Genomic DNA, 18,212 nt, shown 5'->3' with positions numbered 1-18,212 from the left:
TGGGATATCATTAAACTTTAGTTCTTGTGGATACATACCTTTCAACCTCCATAGCTCAAACTGGGGATACAAAATGTGTCAAAGACTCAACAGGAAAAAAATTTTTCACACCGAAATTTTAAAATGCTGTGAAGCTCATTCCCTCAGAGAAAAGAATTCTTTGATAACTTCCTTTTACTTGATGTAAGCTATAGTAGCTGAAGGGATACCGTTTCAAAAATAACGTAATTTAGAAATATTTGAGGAAGATCTCTTGAAATGAGTCACATAAAATGGAAAATTGGAAGTCTGGGTGTCACTTTTGTCAATCAGCTGAAGACAAACATCTGATTTTGCATACGCTATATAGATCTATTCCATAATAATTTCTCTAACCTATTAGGGAGGTCAAAACGTTCCCCCAAACACAAGCAATGAACCCATTTTGGTTAGTTTAAAAAGGGGATTTCAAGGGTCAGTTTCAGTTGTGTTTTAGCAACTTTGTATCAGGGAATTGCTCTTTCTTTTTCTCTTACAGAGTAAAGTCACTCTGCAAACAGGGAAACATAGAATCCTGATATTCTGTTTTGTTTTCTGACTGAAATGTTCCAGGTTAAAATGGTGTCACAAACTCCAAATATTATTAAAAACCACTGAAGTCCAATTTGTCTTCATGTCCTCTGTACAATTTACTGAAAACTATCTTCCTAATTGCCGTTTCCCTGTGCAGCAAGGTGTTTCAGAGTATTTCTGGAGTGCAAGAGCACAGCTTCACATGGTGGGAGGGAACGGGTAGTCAGCTAAAATCAGCTCCTCCAAGTTTTCCTAACACAGTACACAGCTTTATATTCCAGAGAATAACACCGCTGACTCCCTATCCATGTCTCCGAGTGAGAAAGGAGTACTGATGCGAGAATGTTTCCACTGCTCATTTCATGTGGTTGCAGATTCGATTAGGGCTGTGCACGAGGAAGAGCTTGCAGAGAGAGGAGGTAGGAAAAGCCAAGCCCTCGCCTGCAGACTCCTCGCTGGCCTGCTAGGGAAAGTAGAGGGGCTAACTCCTCATGGGTTTCTCCTCTTTGCTCCCCAATAATTTTACTCTTTCCAAGGAGATTTAAGTCTTGCTCTTTGAACTTCTGCTTCACATCGTAAGCACTGGCGTCCCCACATCAGTAACAGGCAACCTTGGAAGCAGGTGCTTTGGGATACTTAATGATGGCAGAGAAATGTCAGTATTCAGCAGTACAAAGATTTGGGGAATTGAAAAATAAGACATATACGGTAAAAAGTATTAAAAAAAATAACTATTATGAAAGAAGGCTTGGAAATCCTCACACAGGCTAAGCAAAGCAAAATATTTTATTATTCGAACTTTAACAGCCCCTAGGAGGGTATTAAAGTCTTCACAGTATCAGTGCAAAGGGAAAATTCTCAGCTCAGCTCTGCCATGATGAAAATAAGGACAAAACCCTACACTCCAGAAAGCTCTGAAGGAAGAAAAACAGCCTTATGCTCTTCCCCACCCCAAATCCTATGTTGTTACTTGGCAGACTTGTGCACAATATAGTGGAGAGATATGACAGTAACATAAAAAATGATGAGGTAAAAATGTAGACATTCTTTCTTTTGAAAAGGTCAGTGCAAGAAATAAATAGAAATTGGCCTTTTAGTCACCAGGCAGGCCTGGCCCAAGACCTGAGGGTAGATCATAGCAGAGCTCATTGAGGGGGAAAGAAGAGGATCAGGAAAGAATATTCAGAGGCGATGGTGAGATTTGTGAGAGTGCTGGAAAAGATGCTACTAAGAAAACTTAATATGAACTAATTTGTGATCTGAGAAAATCTCAGCTGAGACAATAATTCAGATTGGCAGGGATTGAAATATTTATAAAACTGAGCCTGAAGAACAAGGATAATTGACCTCAGAGGGAATCACAGGGAGCTGGCTACTGAGTGCTAGGACCACTTTGATATATTACTATCATTAGTGCTGGCTTGGATCTTGTTCCAAAATAGTCTACATTATTTTTCACTTTATCCCATCACTCCTTTCAAGTTGTCCACAGGATGTGAGAGAATAATAATGATTCTTGACAAAATTGTAACAAGAACATGCAGCTGAACTATCTAATAGTGCATATGCCGGTGTAACTGCAGAAGTGCTTTAACTATTGTTCTTGCCTACTCCTTTCTGTTCTTCCAACAGACCCTTTATGATAGGCCAAAGTGCCTGTAAAGGAATGAAAACATTTAAAAAATGACTGTTCATTAATAAGATGCAAATTCTCAGGTTTCAGGAAAATGGCAAAAAGATGTTCACATAGGACCACCTTGCATGCTCTGGCAAAGGGTCAAGCATTGGAGCCATAGAAGTGAGTGGGAAGAATGTGTCAGAGTTGGAGCTGTGGACGGAGCTATTGCACCATTTGAGCCACATCTAATACCAGGCTGTGATCCTGCGCTTGACTCTACAGTTGGGTCCTCAACTACTTCTACAAAACCTTACTCTGGGAAATGCCAACTTGCACAGTCAGTTGCAGGACAGAGGTCTTATATCTAATGGTTCTGCAGAGTGTCTTTGGTACTACAAAATGAGTAAGGAGAAACTACAGACCACAACTCTATCCTAACAGATTTCTTATTTTAGCAGACATCTATAAGAAAAGATACTGAAATGTTCTTACTTTCTTCAGAAAGATCATTTTCTTCTGCTTCTCTTTCCATTTCTTTACACCACCCTTCCATTCTCTTAGTTTCAGTATGTAGCAACTTCATAAACCAAGATCCGTCCCGTCGACAAGGAGACATTCGACCAGTCTCTACTGTCTCAATGGCTGGCTCTAGCCAGGGTTCTGGTGGTGGAAGGTTTGAGGTGTCAACTGGGGTCCTATAATCTTCTCTGTAACTGAACAGTCCCTGTGTCCGTACAGTTCTCACTGCGCTGTATTGGGTGGGCGTGCTGGGCTCCGAGTGCTGCTGGAATGACGAGCCAAACTGAAGTCCCTTGTCCTCCATGGTGATGTGTCCTGGAAAGCCCTCCAGTTCCAGGTCAGCCTGGACAGCTGCTGTTACACTGTTTGAGCGCTTGAATCGTCCGTGTCTTGGTGAAGAGGGAAGAAAGAAAAGAGATTAAGCCATATAAATACATATGTGATTATACAGAGGCACAGAATAATGTCTCAGTGAATGGATTCTGGTTTTCTCCCTGGACTTCATGTTACTTTTTTTTTCTTTGTGCATATCTGACTAAAATAAGACAGTGGGTAACAACAGAGAGGGAAACCAAAATGCATAGTGGCGTCATTGATCTGAGCAAAGGTACAAAAGAAAATAATTTAAGTTATCGCTGGAAGCAAATATTGATTTATTCTCATACTAAAAAATACCATGTTTCATTACTAAATGAACTGGAAATAGCTAGCAGAACTTCAGGGTTACATCTCCTGATAGAAGTCTGTAAAGTACATGTATAAAAAAATTTCAAATACTAAGAATTGTAATTATATAAAATCTGAAAATCTGCTAAGTTAGGACTGTTGAGAATCCTTTAATAAAAGAAAAACAGTAGCAGCAGGTTTAAGACCATGGTATTTTTTACTGGCCTCATGGGATGGCGATTAAATGTTGATTTTCTATTGTGATATGGCACCGAATAATGACATTTTAGAAAAGCTTTATGTTAAAAAGTTAGGTAGAGAAGCAAAGATTATTTGTGAAATCTCTTCACATCTGAGCCTATCGTTTCAGATTACTTCTAGTCAATGATGGTAAAAGGCAATTAGTGGCCAGATATTGTCTGACAGCTGCCGTGAAATGAAATAATGGTCCCAGTCCAGTACCTAATAGACAGTGCCTGCCAGGGATAACCTGTGGGTTAGTACATTGACCTGCAGTTTTACAAAGCTAGAGGAGGACTGAACAAGTGTAAAAGCTGATTCTAGTTCAGGATAAAGGTACCATGGGTTGCATCTTAACCATTATATCCCCCTGTATGGACTGGGAAAACCTGGATCAGCATAAAGGGTCCTATCGAAGGAAGAGTATTCCAATATACAGTGCTCTGTATTTGTTCTGCCAATAATGAAACTATATTAATCCACTACTTCAATTTAAAATTTTCACTTTCTTCCCTCCAATTAAAAACCGGGAAGGTAACTAAATATTAAGCAACTGCTAAGTAATCGCTACAAATTTTACCAAATGACCAGCATGCATATAAGAAATTCAGCTTTGTGAATTACTTAGGGGCAGCACTTGCCAGATGTTTGTTATTAACTCTGTTTACAAATGTGCGTTGTGTTATGAAAGACTACAGATTTTTGTACATGCTTGAATTACCGTTTTTCATCTTCCACTTGTACTCCAACAGAGTGGTATTCCCGTAGGCCTCTGCTTTCAGTATCAGAATCAGTTGCTGTTTCCACCTAATTCAACACAAAAGATACATCTGCAGAGTGAGCACCGACAACTCAGCACTATTTCTACTTGCACTCATTCAAAATTAATCATATATTTCCTTTCTTACTGCTAAGAAACACCTGGCACAGTAAAATAAATGAAATAGGTGTTCAGCCTGGTATCGTTGTTTTGGTACTATGTTTTCTAAAGCTTTGCACAAGTACTTCTGTTCTGCTATGTAATTCCCTATTTCAAACGTAAGCAGATGCAATTACTCAGTTCAGTGTAAGCAGTGAGTAAGCTTGGTCTGGAAGAGCTGTTCTTAGAATGAGGAATCCGCAGGATAGCCCCTTTTTATATTATTATAAAACAGTCTCATTATAGTCCTTGATTTACAAAATAAAATAAAATCTCAAGTAACCCGATAAACTTGCAAGTGATAAAAAGAAATGCTGCAATGAAATTTTATCGACAACTACATTGACAAATACAGAACCATTTAAATGATGTGAAGGATACAGCAGAATGCCATATGTCACTTTTTTTAATAACATGGTTCTGAAAATGCTATATCAAGCAAGTAATTTATGCACTTTTTATAGTATTCCCATCTGAAATACACTTATTGAAATATATTCACAGTAGTTTTCTTCATAACTGAGACCACATTGCTTTTGCAAGTTTCTGTGGGATTTTATGTAACACTCCCCACCACCACACCACCCCCAAGTCTTTGACACAGACATAGCGAGTGCTGCAGTATGCAAATTATACTGAATCAAGGGAGAGTTAGGAAAAAAGAAAGAGTAGAACTGGCTTTTCCTTTTGAATGATATTTTCACTGTTAAACCAAAAAAACAATATCAGCAACCAGTTTTTCAATATGTATACTCCATGTGTGAATTCCAAGAATATATCCTATGATGAAGACAAGATAACTTTTCCCCTTGCAGCAGTCACAGGCACCTCTGGAAGGAGCCCAATGGCCTTTACAGTTGTCTCTTAGCTGTACAGACCCGATCCCACCAGGTTTCTGGAAGGATCCAGAGAGAAGGGGGAAGGAGGGTGGGAAGTGAATGTACATGTGGACTATACTTCTTGAAGAAGCCAGTTGCTGGTAACTTCTTTTTCCATCGTCAAGCCATAGCTCCATGTACATTTGTACGGAAGGGAATTCCAGCCAGTAATCAGTACACATTCATATTTACCTGGGCGTGGGTCTTGGAGAAGTTCATGAAAACAGCTAGTGCAGGAACCCTTTAGTAAATGTTAATGGCATGCTTGAACTGTACGGTGTAGCATCAGGCACAGGTTTGCCAAAAGCTCCAGATATCAGTGTGGCAACTGTCAGGAAAGACACATTTCCCAGTAATTCCACTTATTCTGCATCAGGTCTAGGGAAAGCGTGCGCTGCTGTCTCTTTCCACCTTGGCAGTTGCATGGAAGCTGGCTATATTCACTTGGACGGGCAGCGCATTGAGAGAACTAAGATATCAGACTTGGTAACAGTCTCCAGGATTTGGTGTTGTCAGTATAAAAAGAAAGATCCCTCTTGACGTTGGCAGTGAAAAAAAGCCTCAACCACAGAGGTAGGCAGCTTGGGGAAAAAAATCCCCACAACAACCAACCAAAAAACAGGCAAGCTGGTTTCCTAGTTAAGGTGGGTCTTGGCTGCAACATGGGTGAGAAGCTTAAGCTGTACTTGGAGGTCACCCTCTCCTGAAAGAACATTGCTATAAGTAGAACAGCCATAAGGTCCAGTTTCTTAGCGCAAGAGAGATCTATCAGGAAAGACACCCTTATTTATAGCACAGAAGGGTCCAAAAGAGCCTTGAATAATAAGTTCAAGTCTAAGTGAGGGACCAGGCACTCACCTAGCCCTTTTGGGGATGTGAGAAAAGCTGCATATAAAACATCTTCATTAGAGACAGGTGAGCAGAAATCAATTAACTGGGCCAAGAATGAGATACTCATCTAGCCTGTTGGGGGGGAGCAGAGAGGCAAGTTACACTTGACTACAGTGATGAGAGCTCAGGCAAATATGCATAGACATGTTTTGAAAAGCAAAGTCAACTTATTCTCAAGGGGAGAACAGATGGTAGGTAGTGAATAATAGCAGATAACACAAAATGCTTAGACTGCGGCTCTTGGGTGTGCCTGTATGAGTGCTAGCAGGAAGATGATGTCCAAGGTGGGGAAACATTTTCTGGAGGAAGTCTTTTGATGTTGAAATCCATAGCAACATCTGGAGTGGTCAGGAAGTCTAAACTGTGCTAAGAGCTATGGTACTGGGCTTCATCCCCAAAGCAACCAGAGTCAGAATTGAAACACATAATTTAGGAACTTACTGAGTTTAAACTACAATAAATAGTGCCATCAAAGGGAATGTCTTCAACTAGGGATTTCGTCTCCTACTGGAGGTAAGAAAATTGGAAGATCTTGTTGAAGTTGCAGACCATGGCCTTCCAAGCCATATCTGATATATCATGTAACACCTGTGAAAAAGCCAGAGAAGTTATCTTGATCTCAGATAGAGTCACTATAAAGCACTTGTTGGAGGAAGCGAGTTACAAAGGAGACTCTCATTTCTGTTATTAAAGAACAGAAAGCACTTGGTAGTTTGGAAAGTGACACTGGAGGGATGCTTAAGACCATGATCTCAAAATCATGATTTCTTCCTATGTTCAGAAGATGCAGGTAGTAGGTGATAGTGGTATAGGAAATCTGATCTCCTGAGCATTTCCAGTCTATTGTCTTGGTAGTGAACAGGCAGGAGACAGGTAATTACCAGGGAATATTAGTGGATTTCATCGTGGCCTTACAGACTTAGCAAAGATAGTCAGATATCTGGTAGTGCTGATGTCAGGTTATGGGAACACTCGGTTTCATGCATTTTCCAAGAGGGCCTACAGAAAAGATGGGGAGGGACTCTTTATTAGGGAATATAGTGGTAGGACAAGGGGTAATGGTTTTAAACTGAGAGAGGGTAGATTTAGGTTAGATATTAGGAAGAAATTCTTTACCGTGAAGGTGGTGAGACACTGGAACAGGTTGCCCAGAGAAGTTGTGGATGTCCCCTCCCTGGAAGTGTTCAGGCCAGGTTGGATGGGGCTTTGAGCAACCTGGTCTAGTGGAAGGTGTCCCTGCCCATGGGACATAGTTCCCATGGGCATTGGAACTAGATGATCTTTAAGGTCCCTTCCAACCCAAACCATTCTATGATTCTATTGTGTTCTACAATTCTATTGGACTGGGTCCAAGGAAAGGAGCAACATCATTACTTTCACCTGTGGGACTGTTGATCAAGATCCTTGAACTTGTTCAGATGAACTGCAGCTGCAGATGATGGTGTCAGTGATGCAGGCATAGGCTCCACAGCATTACAAGCCTGAAGGTTTGACAAGGGCAAAGAGGTTTGTGCTTGGCCAGGCTGACGAAGCTGAGCAGATGAGAACACAGGATTCATCAGGGCCTTCTGCTCACTCACATGGCTCAGCATGGAGGGACAGGACATTGTGTGCCAGACCAGACCTGAGCCGAAGCCAGACAAAAGAAGCCAAGCTGACATCTTCCCACGTGTCAGTCTTTGCCTTCAGTTCCTTCTAAAGCACCGCACTTCTCTCATAGAGTGATATCCTTAGGATGGCCATTTCTACATCCTATCCTCCTTGGAACCTACTGAATGAGTCCTGGGGGATGAAGTGGAGGCCAGATTGCTAGACATGGGAATAGGCTAAGGAAGGTCAATGGTATCGTACTTGCTGGGCTAACATACAGCTAGTAACACTGTGGAGGTGAGCAATGGTCAATGGACAGAGAAGAGATTTTTGCCTTCCATGAGGATGTCTCAGCAGCTCACACATAGGGCTGTTGGAAACATGATGGTCTAAAGCTATAAAAAAGGAAAGGTCCCTATGGAGAACATCAGTTTGGCCAATTAATGTTGTTGGAACAAAGCAGGCAGACTGGCAACACACACTTTTCTTCCATATTGCGTATCAAAAGCATATCTGTTTTTGCCAGCTACATTGTTTGGTTTAGTCACAGATAGCATGTCTTCTTCTGAATTGTTTCTTATGTGTGGAGGTAGATTTCCCTTTTATATTTTGGATGGGCTGATATCTTTCAACTGATGCAACACATCGAGAAGTCTTTTTCATCTACCTGCTTTCAAGTGCTTTCTTATTGGTATTTCACCTAGAAGTATATCCTGAATAATTTACCCAATATGCAATAAATGCAGGCATAAATGAAGTAATTTGCTCTAAAATTTTATTCAAAACAAAATTATCAGGAAAATGATGGCCCAGGTATCAAAATAAAAATGACATTAGTTACCTCTAAATATAAAGTCTTGCCAAATTATCCTTCGCTCCAGCTTGCCAAGGCTGACACTGACTAAATGACCTGATGATTGCCTTCATATTTTAATGCTTTCATTTCCTCACTGTGCCTTGTAACAGCAGGAGAATGCCAATTTTTGTGTGTGTGTGCGCAATCTAGGATTGCAAATATTGTAACAACCAACAAAAAAATAGATCTGGAAAATGGAGGCAAATGACAACACAACTAAAAGTGGGAAATAACAAAATGATTTGCACTCACAAAGAAACAAATGAACAAATAAATTGCATTTCTGAATGACAGGTATTATAAAGACTCCTGCCAGAAGACAGCAAGAAACTCTTTGGATTTAATCAGATTGGCCAGGCTAGATTCAAATGAGCAGAGGAGAAAAAGTAATATGTTCAGTTTGATTGTGTGGCTCCTGAAGCTTAAATAAGTCTTAATAAATCTGTTGTTATTCTCCATGATTCATTATTGTTTTAATACTTGCATGACTTCTAAAAGCCTTAATATTTGCAAATTGGCCCACAATCTCAGTAAAGCAAAATAATATGACAAATTATATGTCTATCTGGTTATGAGAGAGTCTCACACAGAAGAGGAAACAAAAAAATAGCCAGACACTGACCAAAAGCAGAAGAAAGAAGCGGAGTAGATCTAATATAGCAGGTCATCGTCCTCTCTCCTTGCAAACAAAGAACTAAAACTTCTTTAAAAATTTGGCACTTTATGCCACGAAAAATGTTGTTTTACGGGCTTATAGTATGCCTATAAGGCTTATAATGTTAATACTAAATGTAATGGTGCATTCTGAGATTATTTCTACCTTATTTGTCTTACCTTTCACAAAGGCATAACACTCCCCTCTGCATTTTTTGCTGCCAATACAAGGAACAGACAATACTATGAATCCTCTCTGTGATCAGTCACTGCTGACCGATCCAGCTCAAAATTTGAAAACTAAGTATCAGATACTGGCATTGACTTGGTAATTAATGATCCACAAGTAAATTATACTTACACAAAATTATTTTAATAAATGCAAATCATTATTGCAAATAGCTTGCTTGTTATAATCAATCTTGGTTTGTTTATAGGCACTCATTCTAGAAAAGGATGCATGAACTGACTAAATTATTCCTTCCAAGTATTTACTAAGCTTTTTTAGCTGATAATTTTAACCATTTAAAAGCAACCTTTATTTCTGTATTAAAGTATTATTCTGCTCTTAAACATAAGCACTGCAACATAATGTTGTAGTGTCCTAAAAATTCCAGTCTAAGCTTCTATGCATACTGTCTCTAAGGGAGGCTTGAAGTTAATATATTCAATGCATAGGAAAACAGATTTTAACCTGGTGTCTTTCGCTTCTTTCTCGTAAGCATCAGTAATAAGAGTCCTTCAGGCCACATTATCTCTCCCCATGCAACTTCACTGCCCTCAATGGGTTTTCACTGCTGGAACCGATTTGTTCTATAATTAGAATTTAATAATCTCTCTGATGATGCACAGGAAGGGAAATAATTCACCTTTCCTCTCTTGCATAGGCTTCTCAGTGATAACGAGTAAAAAAGGGAAGAAAACACTACATTTGACACTAGATCAAGTACATGTAATTGTGAATGCAGATAACCATTCTTAGGTACAGGGAGATCTCACTTGTATGCAGTGACTTCAAAGTAGCAAAAATACTTCAAATAAAACTACAGTACTAACTGCTACTGCTTTCCTTAACTGATGGAATATTTTATCAGCCAAAAAACATATACTCTTTCAAAATAATTTTTAGAAACCCACCAAACTAAACCTATACTTTTATGCTTGAATGATTTTTTGTGCCTCACCACAGGGCACCATCTTGTTACTCCACTACTTCCCTACAGAACATCTGGACTACTCAAATATGTTATGTGGCACACTAAGTGCTAATTACCACAAGAATATCCTACTACGGGTTGAAAACTTCTGCTGGTCTTTTAAGAAAGCACTTTTTGCTAAAAATGCATGCCAGAGTTTAGAAACAGGATTCGTGTCAAGCTAACGTGAGATAGCAACACCAAAATAATGCACACAGCAGTGGTTGCTCATAACTTTTTTGGTGCATTTAATGTGAAGTGTCAAATTGTTCTGAGCCAACAAATATTCTGCAAGGCAGCAATCTGTGTCTTCCCCTTTGAACGGTCCGTTATGTTAGATGGCAGTTAAGAAAAGGAGCAAGAGTAATTTGTGAAAAGAGTAAAAATTAGATGGCTTTAAAAGAACCATATCTTTGTTTTAACTACAATTCCAACTGCTAAGCTTTTTGACAAGTGAGGAGGTCAAAATGCAAGCACTGGCTGGGAACTCTGCCAACCAGCTAAGCCTGTGAATTCTGATTCATCTCTCTTTCTCTGGCTCTCAACTCTAAAGGGCAGGTTATAGCCTCTGTACCATGGAAGCGTTATCAAAACTTTCACTGACTTCTGCAGACCAAGGACTTCACACGCTTCTCTCACAAAAGCCGAGTCTGACAGTGATTTTAAGAGGAGAACGAACAATGCTTACCTCTAAAACTTTGGATCACTTATGATCCAAAGACCAGTGTAATCACTGTGAATATTTCTTTTGATTGCTATGGATACACTGAAGTAGACCACTGACAAGGATGGTATAACCTAAACTATACAAAGAAAATGTAAATGCTCATCCAAGTAGAGTATGCCATGTGGGCACAAAATGCTTTGCCTTAAAGGGAAATTCCAGTTTGAGACTGCAGCGTTTCTTGAACAAAGTTTTTACAATACGATGTTAATAATTTAATTAAATATATACATAAATATTATGCAGAAGATCCCCTTTTGACACAAAAAATTAAGCAGGTGAGTTATTGCACTAATCCTCCTGAATACAGCTTTTGATTTATAAGAACTATTTGTTTAATGAAGATTCTGGAGATTAAAAAAACCCGAGATATTTTGAAGCATGCTCTCCTGACAACAAATGAAGATGACAGAGTCCCTTCTCTATGCTACAATTAGTGCTCTTCTCCAAAAATACCCTCATGAATCAGCCTCCACACTTACAACATTTGTTTCCATCTCTTCTAATTCCGGGGTTTCTGTTCATTTTGAGATGCCTTGATGTCTTTTAAATAGAGAGGAAACAAAGGACTGCATGTTTTGAAATGCTTGAAATAAATAAGGAGCAACTTCTTGACATGTTTTCTCATGTATTTTACAATCCAAATGCTTTTAATACGAAATGGTTTACAACTAGAGCAGTTTTTGAATGTTAATCATTCGCATATATACAAGGATGTGTAAAAGAGCAAGGAAGATCCCTGAAAATATATTAGCAATAACCTTGTTCTTGACTTAGTGGTTGTTTTACTCTAGACAATCTCTACCCTCCATTTAATCCAAATACTTTGATTAGTCTTCTTCCGCCATGATAGAAGACAGACATGAAGACTATAGCTTAGTAGCTACATTACTGTATTACTGAACTTTTAATCTTATATATATATATATATTCTTATGAATGCTGACTAAATTTTTAATCTCAGAATCAGTATTTTGCAATTTTTTTGAATTTAGGAATCAACATTTTTTTCCAGTGCCTACCGATACATCTGACAATATTCCTCTTGATTTAAATATGACAGTGAAAAAAACCCAACCCACCCAACAGCTATTTCTGGAAAAGCCTTGTTTCTGAAGCTTTTTTTGTTCAAAATTCCCATCTGAGACAGGGCTAACATACCGTGAGATGGGTTACCATATCTGTGCTGTTCTCTGTCCCTGCAGACGGGGTGCTACTGCTCTTCATAGTAAGTCCGATGCTCCCCTAAGAGCTCGGGCTCCCTGTGCATGAGAATACCAATCCTATGGCACGTGCCTGGTACGCCAGAACTTTTAAAAAGGAATTCTATTCTTTACATGTACGCTACACAAATCATGTTTACTCAAAGACATGGGAGCCCTAGGCTGGGTCCACACTAGTTCCACATGCAGAAGCATTGCTGGTCTTTCTTTATCTTTGAGCCTCTCTGCTCCTGTATGAAGCTCTGTTGGCAAGCATTCTCACGCCAATGTGTTAAAGGAATGGAACATTAAAAAAATGCACAAATTAACCATCCTGATAGCAAATTAATTAATGCAAATAAATGCAAATTCAATGCATTACCCTGGCATGGCATGCTAATGAGAAAACAAGTCATTTAGTCAATCAAGGAAATATGCAAATAAAACCCATCCTTTTCTAAGGTGCTTTGATGCAGAAGTCTTAAATACTTTGACTGTATTTTGGGGGCATAAATTACTATTTATGTAGTTTGCAATAAGAATATTCCACCCTCTGTTTTTATTCCTTATAAACCTGGCAACAGAAATACAAGAAAATCCATTTTCAGCTTAGAAATGCTGCAGGAAGGTATTTTTCACACTAATGTGAAGTTTGAAACTTACTGCAGAAAAAACCACAAACAACTAAAATGTGCTCTCAGGATACTGTGTTGAGGGTAATTTTGCAGTTTCAACCTTATCTAATGCCAAATGGTACAACCGAGCAGTTTGTACTTCTCAAAAGATAATAAACAGCTCATCCTTCCAAGACCTGCTGTTGCAAACAGTATTTGCCTTTTTCAGTGTGTACACTTGAGGACCACTATTATGGGCCAAGCATCACATGACAAGTTCCTACAGAAGATCCGCTGCCTCCATGGAAATCATTGCACAGATGTTTTTGTGGATTATAAACACATATTATTAAACACACCAGATACCAAGAAGGGTCAGAGCCCAGTGAAAAGTACTGGTCATCACCTGCAGTAAGAAACAGGATCAAGTGATGTAATCAAAGTTTCAGAATTAATTGCTGAAATACCAGGACTGACTGAAGCAAGACACTAACATTGTTAAATACCACTGTGCACAGCTGCTGTAAAGAAAAGATAAGAACAACACTAGATACTATTCCTTTCTGAAGAGTAACTTTCAGGTTAGGGGCTAAAAGGTACCAAAAATTACTTGCTGCTCCTTTGAGCTTTCTACCGTTATCTGCTAAGCCCCTTCTCTGAACAATTTAGGATACACTAATTACTTTGTAAAACATTTGAAAAGTAGCCATCTGAATATTTTACCATTGCTGTTAAATTACATTCTACTCTTCTGCATCTAAAGAAGCAGAAGCAAATACTTTTATGTCGAGAAATGGACAAGCAGCTTGCTGGCAAAGCCTATGCCTTCCCATTAGTCTAATACATTGTGGAACAGCAAAATTATACCACGCTAAGATGTTAAACAGCGAAGTTAAATCAGTAGCTGTGACATGCTTAACCCAAATACTTTTCTCTGATTGTATTTTGAAATTAATGGAAATGGAATTGCTACTTTTAAAAGAAAATAATACACTTCCTAGCAGAAGAACAGTCACTCACTGGGCTTTGTTACACGGACTATTACCTTCTCAAGCTCTATGTTGCTGTCTCCACGATACCTGTAACTATGCCAAAATACATGGCATTTCCTCTATAGTTGGTCTGGCCAGAGGAGAGATTTTTAAGAACAGAAGTGAACCTAGTGATGTAAAAGGGAATATTCGCATACTTAAAAATTATATATGTGTCTAAGTAACAGCAGAACAGAAGCCTAAATTTTCCTCTACTCCTGTGTCTCAAAGGGCTTTGCATTCTTTGCAAGTTCAACTTTCCAATTTTTATTAGTACTTGCTATTTCCTAGAGATTTAAACAAATGGCCATTGCTATCTATAGAGCTTCCCATTTAGTAGAAGGAATAGAGTTCAGAATTTGTATTTGGAATCATCTTATTTCATTCACCTGAAACAACACAACGTAACTGAGGTTTCCACAGCCTGACAGACATTTTGTCAGGCAAAATAAGCATTCCATTTTTTTGTGGAAAAATGGAGGAATGCTCAAAGTCTGTGCTTATTAACGTTATTTCATTACTCGCCATCTATAATTATGCTGTATCTACACCAGCACATTTCTTTCTCTTCCTTGGTACTTTCTTCCCAGCACAACTAAAAATAAGGGTGGGGGAGGGGGCTTTTTTAGGTCGAATAACTTGAAGATCCAGCAGCATTACACATTTTCCAAGGTCAAAAGAGAAAGATAATGGAAAAAATAGTCAAGCATTTTAAAGCTGGTGTAATTCTATAAAAAGGACTGTGAATTCATGGAGGGAAGGAGATGAACATGCTGTTCACCTGTAGCTCTGCAGTATAATTTTCATATCAAGTGTTAATGACAGGGAACCTCCCTAGAGATTTATTCATTCATTTTCTTCCAGGTACAGCATATTAGCCGAAGACTTTTCTGCACAGCCACGTTGCCATGATGTGAATTACAATTAACGCTAAGCAGCCAGGGGTTGTTTGTTAGATTATTAGAGCCAGTGAAGCTGAATGACTCATTCTATGCTATTTACAGAAAGAAGGCAAGCAATTCATCACAGAGCAGATGTTAATGATAGGCTACCTGGATCCCTATAGAGGAACGTCGACTCTTAAGAAACTCCTCTGCTTTTGTCACTAAAATGGCCTTGTCGCTGGTTCGTATCGAGGTGCTCTGGCTCTCGGACGCGTGGCGTTGCGCAGCCGCGGTTTCCAAGGCGAGATTCATGGCCTTGTTACTGTCCAAACTGTCGGTGGAGTTGTACATCCCTCGCCCGTCCTGCGGCCACGGGGAAATCCTCTGAGTCCTGCTGTCGTGATATGCGTCCTGGGTGGATTCTGTGCTGCTCTGTGCTGTGACTGAGATCAGTGGCTTGGAAGTGGTACGAGGGGGTACTGGTGGTGGTGTTTTTTTGTAACTGGTGTAAGTTACAGCTACGGAAAGAATTTAAAAAAAAAAAAAGAGAGAAAAAAAAGAGAAACAGAAATCAAGATTAATCTGATGGCAACTTCACAACAGAAATCACCTTAACATTAAGATTATGCTAATGAAGATGGTGCAACATAGCGCTCTTTGTGAACCTCACTATTAGCTGAAAGTGTCTCTCAGAGTCAGATGGGTATCCACAGCAACATTTTGTTTCAACCAGGAAGCAAGGGGTGGAAATCGGAGTCCCAGATTACGGTGAAGATGAAAGAGGGTTAGTGAGGATTTGTGTGTGTTGAGACTTGTGCTGGGTAGGTACACACTGGGGCTTCTGAGGTTGTTTCCACATGGGGTAAAGCTGATAAGAGAAATAAAGGAAGATTTTTTTTTTTCTCTTGTTATCATCTGAACTGTGGGCTCTCAGTGTATTAAGAAAGTAGCATCAATATACTGGAACAAAATATTATTCAGAAACTTCTACTTTACAGTATGCCACACGTTAACCTTTAAAAATACTTCCAGGTTGTACTGGCTGGAATTAGGCAAGACTGGCTACTTACACAAGAAGCATATGTTTTAAAATATCCACAATACAGTGAATAAAAGGAAATTCCAGGCACTCAAAAACTGTTACAATATATGCAAAGCTACTAGATACTTGGACAACAAGCAAAAACTACAAGTAATACCAAAAGCACTGACTTTTTATCTATTATCCTGCAGTAAACCTTAAATCCTTAGAACACACACTGAAGGAGGATATACTTAAATGCAGAGAATATGGAAATATAAATGTAAAAATGGGTCTAAAACACTGGGAGAACTGGATATACATAAGCAGAACTAAGAGTTTCAGTCTGATGAGCAGAGCAGGTCTGAGGCTGGTTTAACATAGATTCTGTATTGCAGCAAAAGGCTGAGTAAAACACGCAAGAAAGCTCTACAGATGCAGAATTGTGCCCATACTGCTTCCTTACAAAATTTTAGAAATTTCATAGAGATAGATATTTAGTCATTAATATCACACAGCTGAATTTTCTAATTGTCTAAGCCAACTATACTTTTTAGGTACTAATAAGAGTATTTCTGTTATGGAACTGTTTTTTTCCCCAAAGCACATATCATCATAATTCATAAAATTAGCAACTGATACAAAAATGCATCATAATATAGCTTTCCGTACTCCTGTACAGGAAAATCAAGTCCAATTCATTTCTTGTATAGTTGCAGGAAGATAAAGAAAATTATTGTGTTTTCCCATATCAATAATGCAGAAATAGCATAATGCATACATGGAAAGACCAGGAGAATGGTTTGCCTTTTTCTGGTGTTGTTCAATGCATTGGACATTGCAACAGTGACTCAGGAAACCTTGGAATTGGGGTTACTTGAGTCCAAAAAGGATCCTACAAGAGTTCCTCTTCCCATTATACAAATATGGGCTGATGAGCAATAAAGTCAGAAAGAGGGCCTCTCCCATCGTGCTTTTTGATATGAGGTTATGTTGCAGCTCTCTGGAGAGAAGAGACCAGTTTAGGAATTTGCTCATACCTGGGACTGCTGAGCCTGTACCGCCAGGCTAGCCTATGGGAAAAGTGAGCCCAGAGAAAAAACTACTGTTAAATTTTGATTTTTGGTAATCATAAATAAAAGGGTGATCATAAATAAAAGAAAGTGAGGCAGAGCTAGAAAGTGAAAACCTTCATTTGAAGCACGTTTTGAATTACTACTGATGCCGCTCAATTTTGGTAGAGATTTAAGGAGAGTCTTGCTCTGAGCTAAATTGCTCTAACAGAGTGAAACATGTGGAAACACGCTCTTCAGATTCTGAGACTGTGTGCTTTTTTTGAAGTGCTGTTTTGTTGTCCTATCACCAATCTTATCTCCTGTCAGTTTTGTAACCAGCAGTTAAGAAGAAAGGAAAACCCAACATTTTTCAGATGCTTTAGGGAATACAGAAAGTTCATGAAAGAAGGGAGAGGCTGCAAAGCTTGGAAATTAAGACAGTGTCTTATAAGCTCAAGCAGTGGCTCCAGGGAATGTTTCCACTAAGGGAGTTGCCATAATACTGCTCCCCCACCTTTCGCCCTGCAAATGTAGATGCAAGTGTTCAAAGTGCTGGGAAACATTAGAAATAGAGATAATAGGGTGAAACAGGGTGAGTGAAATCCAGAAGAGGAAGCTATTTTTACCTGTAACATAAGACAGGTTATCACTGTTATAACTAATTTACTGTTTTTTACCGTCTGTCTTCCCGCAAAAGAATAGCAGTGAATAATGAAACATATGGTAAATGTGATAATGAAACATCACAAGCAAGTATATCCCTACTACTCAGGCAGCAGATCAGTTCTCGGTCTAATGAATATAAATGTTAAACTTCTGTTGCAACCCTTCATAGCTAACTTAATCTTCATTTACATTTCTAAAACCGAAAAATTCTCCTTGTGGCAAAACCAAAACAGTCACTTGCTTTTTTTTTTTTTTCTTTTTTTTTTTTCCCTAGGATTGACTATTTTATTCTGGAAATGTCTGATTGTTTCGGTGGAGTGACATGTCTTAAAGCCACCAAGTATTACAGTTACTGCAGTATGCTGGCAAGCATTTGATCATGAGCTCTGAACAGGAATTAAAAAAACCACAGATGTTCAACAAGGAGAAGAAAACA

The 18,212-nt window shown here is 38.9% G+C and overlaps 1 protein-coding gene across 3 annotated transcripts in view; it reads right to left on the bottom strand.

The window, feature by feature from the left end:
• Positions 1–18,212, bottom strand: part of DLGAP2 (DLG associated protein 2) — a 491,075-nt gene that overhangs the window by 17,065 nt on the left and 455,798 nt on the right. For all 3 annotated transcript variants that reach the window (XM_052809696.1, XM_052809697.1, XM_052809699.1), the window contains 3 exons: positions 15,203–15,552; positions 4,317–4,402; positions 2,663–3,078 (listed from right to left, as the gene is read on the bottom strand). In XM_052809696.1, the coding sequence (XP_052665656.1) occupies positions 2,663–3,078; positions 4,317–4,402; positions 15,203–15,552 (852 nt within the window). The remainder of the gene's footprint in view (positions 1–2,662; positions 3,079–4,316; positions 4,403–15,202; positions 15,553–18,212) is intronic.

Source organism: Harpia harpyja, chromosome 15 (assembly GCF_026419915.1).
Source record: "Harpia harpyja isolate bHarHar1 chromosome 15, bHarHar1 primary haplotype, whole genome shotgun sequence".
NCBI classification, from domain to species: Eukaryota; Metazoa; Chordata; class Aves; order Accipitriformes; family Accipitridae; genus Harpia; species Harpia harpyja.
Note: the sequence above shows the minus strand (reverse complement) of the source record. Positions and strands in the feature narration are given on the sequence as shown.